Genomic DNA, 6,476 nt, shown 5'->3' with positions numbered 1-6,476 from the left:
GGGGTTTGTGAGCTGCTTCTCAAAGGGTGTGTCCCAACTTCCAGCGTCTGCTTTTGAAATCCACTTGTCCGCTAAACGCTTATTTTACATCAATAAGGAAAACTAAAGAAGGAGTCACAAAATATCTTCTTTTCAGTTCTTCCTCAACTGATTCACGCAAAATTGACTAAAAGGCTTTTTCTGCCGTTTTGTTAAAGTAACAACTTAGGCCTTGTAAGTGATTGCAAAAGAAAAAGGTTGTTGAGGTGGTGTTCAGATAACACAAGTGAGAAGTCATTTTAGTCTTCATCTCTCTGCCTTTGGGAACTCGCGGTCCCTCTGGTGCCTCCGGTACAAGAAACCTACAGGCAGCACAGGCAACGCCCCTCGGTGGAGGGAGAGTGAAAGAAGGGGGAGGGACTATTCAAATAGAAGTCTAGGCCAACCTCTCCATTGGCTGCGAGCCCTGCCGGTTAACAAGAAAGGCGGGGCGTCTCGGGGGCTGGAGTGTGGTACCTGAGCGAGCAGCTCAACAGAAAGCTCACGTTGGCTGCAGTAGGGAACCGGGCGCCGAGAGGCCGGAGGCCGCGAATCCGGCGCTGACGCCGCGGCCACTGCTCTGCGCACCGCCCAGACGCGAGCCCCTTCCTTGCCACCCCTTTGCGTGCGGGGTTTGCAGGGCAGCGGGGTGAGAACTGAACGGAAAGCAAGATCCTTGCTGCACCCGCTTGGCGAGTGGAGCGGCGTGCGGAGATTTTAGTGGGGAGCGACAGTGCCAGAGGGCTGAGGGGAGCGCAGTTTGTGACTGAGAACGAAGTTCAGCCTTTCGGAGAAAATTGGCATTTCGGGACGCTTTTCGCCGCAGCCCGGGCCAGACGGGGTGGACTTCACGGGAGCCCCCAGCCACAAGGGCCGTGAGCCAGGGATGCCTGGCAGTCGCCCCAGCTCGTGAGCGGTCCCGCGCCTGGACCCCTCAGGAAAGTGCGGCGAGCGCACGTGCGCAGGGCAGAAAGGCCCAAGGGTGATTGCGCCGCAACCCGCTAAAGCAACCCCGACCCTGACGCACCTTGCCTGCAACTGGTCCTTCTAGAACCCTCCGCGGAGTGTTGGGTGCCCCACTCTCTTCCTTCCTCTCCAAGTCGTTCTCACGAGCGAACTCCCCTTCTGCCCCCTGAACTTGGGCCACCGGGGGTGCCCCGGACTACCATGAGAGAGAAGGACTGAGGGCCAGCACGGGAAGCAAGCCCCCCAAGAGGGGTGGCGGGGACTGGTCACGCCAAGGGACACCGCGGCCGCGCGCTATTGCCTCGCTCCGCCACTCCACGCCTCGCGGGTCAGTGTCGCCGGGGGCCCGCGGGGGCAGCCCGGCCGGGCGGGGATGCTGGGGCGGAGGGCGCAGTGGCTGTGCTGGTGGTGGGCGCTGCTTTGCAGCTGCTGCGTGCCCCAGCTGCTGCGGCCCCTCCTGCCCGCCGCCGCGGCCGCCGGGGGCGCGCTGTTAGGGGACGGCGGTGGCCGGAGTCCCGGCCGCGCGGAGCAGTCGCCGCAGCCGCCGCCTTCCTCCTCCTCCGGCTTCCTCTACCGGCGCCTTAAGACGCACGAGAAGCGGGAAATGCAGAAGGAGATCCTCTCGGTGCTGGGACTTCCGCATCGGCCCCGGCCCCTGCACGGCCTCCCGCAGCCCCCGGCGCCCCAGCATCAGCCTCGTGGAGAGCTCCCGCCCGGGCGGCTGAAGTCTGCACCCCTCTTCATGCTGGATCTGTACAACGCCCTGTCCGCTGCCGACGACGACGAGGGGACGTCCCCGGAGGAGAGGCAGCGAGCCCGGCCCCGGGGGGCAGGCACCACCCCGCAGTTCCCGCAGCCACCCCCCGGGGCCGCGCACCCGGTCAGCGGCAAAAGCCTAGTGGCTCCGGGATCCGGCAGCAGCGGCACATATTCTCTGACCAGCGCGCAGGACAGCGCCTTTCTGAACGACGCGGACATGGTCATGAGCTTTGTGAACCTGGGTAAGGAAGTGGGTTAAGCACAAAGACGAGAACATTTCCCGCTCTTCCCAGTTTCCCGGGCCGCAGTGGATGAGGGATGTGGAAGAGCTCTGGGTGCACTAGGCGCGGGTCGGTCGGGCGCACTGGGGACCTGGGACAGGCGGGGCGCGCTCCATCACCTGCGCGGGCAGGGGCACCATGCGCGATCTCAGCGCAAGGGCTGGGACGCGGGGCACGCGGCCGCCCGGAGAGCGTTAGGCGATTGTCAGACTTGTGTCAGGTCAGGTTAATTCAGTTGTGGCAGAATAATCCGAGCCTGAGAGTAGCCAGCCTAGGAAGGAAAAAGCTCTCCAATTATCTTTCCTCTCCAAATTGTTTTCTTTTGCCCGTAACGCTCTTAGTGCCAGTTTTCCCAAGGCGACTTACAGAGACTCCAGGAGCAGCTGAGAACTTTGGAAACTGGACAGGATTGTGCTAAAATGTAACCACGAAATTGGGGAGGAGGAAATGTTGAAGGGAAAGGTCCCGAAAGGGCCGCTGAGGGCCCGCCAGTCCCCGGTGGGGCTCGCATCCGGTGGGGGCCTGATCTGGAGCCGCAATGGGATAATTCATCCAGTGCCTCCCTCACGCCAGTGTCCTAAGGTTGAAAAGTTGATTGGTGCCCCACACGCTGCACAGGCAGAGAAAGGGTGCGGGTTAGGGGTCAGGGCTGGGCGTTGAGCGCCTCTGAACTGGTTGCCAGGCAACAGAATGGAAATTCAAGGGCGTCTAAATCGGGCTCAGCCACAAATGTTCTATGGCAAACTAGCACAGAGTCACATAGGTCTTTCCCCCTCAGTTTTCTCGTCTGTAAAGGAGAACGGGCTAACAAGGACTTTTTTCCTAACAAGTGCCTCTGATTTGTGCTGCTGCTCATTCGTAAGCAGGCTCAGCTTAGGGTAGACAAAGGGATGCTCAGGACGCTTTCTGGCTGGAAGAAATGGGGGCGCGGTAAACAAACAAAAACCCACACTCACTGCCGTGGAGTCGGATCCGACTCATAGCGACCCCTCCTTGGGTTTCCGAGGCGGTGTCTCTACGGAAGTAGATTGCCCAACCTTCCGTCTGAGGAGTGGTTGGTGGGTTTGAACTGCCAGTCTGCTTGTTAAAGGTTAAATGCCTTAGGCACTACGCTACCAGAGCTCCCGGGGTGCGAGCAGTAGCCATGTCCCTATTGGGTGAGGCAGCGTGGTGGAGTGAGTCTCCGCGGGCTTCCCTCCCCGGGTGAGACGCGTGACACTGCTCAGGTCCCAAAGATTTGCCAAACTAACACACGTTTCATATCCAGTCGTCATTTGAGAGCATCGTTTACTTGAATGATTCCCAAATAAACTATCTCTGCGATTTCTTCGCAGGTATATCTGTGAGATGATTCTCTCTACTTCTCTGAGCTTGGGGCAGAGAACCTGGGGGCCAGGCCGAGGCTGGTGGATGAGTGTGAGGCAGGAGAATTGGCGTCCAAGTAGTACAGATATCCTCCTGGGAATTTAATGAAACAGAATCTCACAGGGAGTGGAGGGCCTGTCAATCTTGCTACTTGTATTGCCAGAAGTTCTGATTGGACATTTTTCACAACTGATTGGAACCAAGGCTAGGGTTGAGTCACCTCCATGAAGCAGGCTGGACAAATTTATGGGAGGGAGAGGACCACAGGTGGTCTTAGTTCTAACGACTCTGTTTCTTCTGTCTTAATAAATTCTACCCCTTACTCTCTCCTTCACTGCCACCCTCTTCAAGTATCCTGACAGCCTTTTTTTTTATGACTTTTGGGGGTAGCCCCCACTTGGGCTTAGTAGAAGGGACTGACCCTTTTGGCTCCTACATGGAGAATAAAGTTACATTCCTTGGGAAACAGTTTCTAGTCTTGGACTGTGATTCTCATCCTGGGCCTATTTGTATCACCAGGGCCACTTTAAAAAGTAAGAGATGGTGAGGCTGCAGCCCAGAGCAGTTATATCAGAGTCTCACTTACTTTTTTTTAAAAGTGCCTTAGGCTTCTCTATTGTGACACTGTGGTCAAGAACCACAGGCACAGCAGATCCTGATGTTAGGATTGAAACACTTTCTGAAGGAGTAAATAAACTATGCCAGTGAACAACTAAGAGCAATGTTTTCTTACATTAGTGGCTCCCAAATGTTGCTGTACATTAGAATCTCCTTTTTTTTTTTTTTTTTTCTTTTTAAATTCAGAGGCTCAAGTTGCATCCTGTACCAATTAAAGCAGATGTATGAGAGTGGGAGGTAGGTATTTTTAAAAGATCCCTAGGTGATTCCAGTGTTTGGGAATTATTGTGTTGAATGGAGAAGTCCTGGTGGCTCAGTGGTTAAGAGCTTGACTGCTAATCAAAAGGTTGATGTTCAAATCTACTAGCTGCTCTGTGGGAGAAAGATGTAGCAGTCTGCTTCCATAAAGATTTACAGCCTTGGAAACTCTATGGGGCAATTCTGCTCTGTCCTACAGACTCACTATGAGTTGAGATTGACTCAGGGCACCTAACAACAGCAGCAACTGATTAGCAGTATGGATTCTCAAAATAGGGATGTTGGGAGAATCCCACAGATTTCCTAATCCATGTAGATGAAGTTAGACGACATATAGCACTGGGCAAGTTGGCAAAGGAACTCTTTCAAGTGCTGAGGAGCAAGGATGTCTCCTTGAGGACTTAGGTGTGCCTGGCACAAGCCATGATATTATCATTTGCCTCATATGCATGTGAGAGCTGGACAATGAATAAGGAAGACTGAAGAAGAGTTGATGCTTTTGAGTTGTGGTGCTGGTGAAGAATACTGCAAGTACCCTGGACTGCTGAAAAAACTAACAGATCTGCTCTGGAGGAAGTGCAGCCAGAATGCTCCTTGGAAGCGAGAATGGCCAGACTTCATCTCATCTACTTTGGTCATGTTATGAGAAGGGACCATTCCCTGGAGAAGGATGTCATGCTTGGTAGGGTGGAGGGTCAACGAAAGAGGGGGAGGCCTTCAATGAGATGGATTGACATGGTGGCTATGACAGTGGACTCAAGTATAGCAAGGATCATGGAGCTGGCACAGGATTGGGCAGTGTTTCGTTCTCCTGTGCATGGGGTTGCTATGAGTTGGAAATGACTCAACAGCACCTAACAACAACAACAATATGTAGATGCCATGTTACCAGCTATGTTCAGTGACTCACCTACAGAAAGATAATTGTTACAAGCACTGTGTTCTAAAGTGCTTTTATATGACACTGGGCTAAATAAGTTATAAACTGAACGTATAAGAGAGAATGTTACATAATTGTAAATAACCATCTTCCCTGGGACTAGGGGAATCATTTACTCATGAAATACATTGAAAACATCCTGAACCTTGTCAGCCAGAGTGACTATTAGGAAGCATGAATCAACAGGATAAATTCCTCTTGTACATCCCATCCACTGGTCATCCCCCCAGCTCATTGTCGTTTATGTTGACTGTTTCACCTCTGTCTGGGTTAATGACCAGGGATATGTAACCTTCCAAGTGCCAGACTCTCTCTGGCTGGCTGCTGCCCCAATGCAGGTTTGCAAAGAGCCGGAGCAGTTCAATCAGGGCACAGATGCTATTCGCTATTTGTTTTCCAATGCAACAAAATTGTTGGCAACTGACTGAACAAGCCTGCCAATTTGGTGACCTTGGAGAAGTTTCCTGAAATACTTTTCAGGTCTTACTTAAAATTCATCTTCTTAGAAAGACTTTTCTACCTCTTGAAGTAAATTGGTGCTACTCCCACCCCCATCCTCCCCTTTACTATTACATCACTCTGTTTATTGCCTTGGCTGTCCTTATCCCTTAGAGTTTTCTTTTCTTTTTTTATTTGTTTACTCATTTGTTGGTCTCCCCTCTAGGTCATCAAAAGGCAGAATCCAAACTTAGCTGAAGTGCCTAGAGCTGAGCACATAGAATTCAGTAAAAAAGGAATTCATGAAAATAAAGGCAAATTCGCACATTTTAAATGCATATTTTGCTCATTTGGAAGGACTGGCCATTTAGAAGTGGTACACTGGATATTTATTGAGTGGAAGTTTGAAATAACTGAAGATATTTGGGACATTTCTGACTCATAGCAACCCCCATTGGGTTTCCAAGGCTGTAAATTTTTATGGAAGTAGATTACCCAGTCTTCCTTTTGCTGAGCAGCTGGTGGGTTTGAACTGCTGACCTTCTGGTTAGCAGTCAAGTGCATTATCCACTACCCCACCAGAGCTGCATTATATTTAATCTAGATCATAATTTTTCTCATATATATAGAATATATATTTATATATAGAATATATATTTATATATAGAATATATATTTATATATAGAATATATATTTATATATAGAATATATATTTATATATAATATATATATAAATACTTATATATGCCATACAAATTTTATATATTTGTATACATCATATGTGCATTTATGTAAAATATTGAATGCTCACAGTAACCCTTCAAGTATAGTT

The 6,476-nt window shown here is 50.8% G+C and overlaps 1 protein-coding gene across 1 annotated transcript in view; it reads left to right on the top strand.

Moving 5' to 3' along the window:
• Window positions 1-1,357: 1,357 nt before the first annotated feature.
• BMP6 (bone morphogenetic protein 6) overlaps window positions 1,358-6,476 on the top strand; it is a 270,968-nt gene continuing 265,849 nt past the window's right edge. The window contains exon 1 of the mRNA XM_042783701.1: window positions 1,358-1,985. Within this exon, the coding sequence (XP_042639635.1) occupies window positions 1,358-1,985 (628 nt within the window). The remainder of the gene's footprint in view (window positions 1,986-6,476) is intronic.

Source organism: Orycteropus afer, unplaced genomic scaffold, assembly GCF_000298275.1.
Source record: "Orycteropus afer afer isolate SDZICR_OR568_19922 unplaced genomic scaffold, OryAfe1.0 scaffold00027, whole genome shotgun sequence".
Lineage (NCBI taxonomy): Eukaryota > Metazoa > Chordata > Mammalia > Tubulidentata > Orycteropodidae > Orycteropus > Orycteropus afer.
Note: the sequence above shows the minus strand (reverse complement) of the source record. Positions and strands in the feature narration are given on the sequence as shown.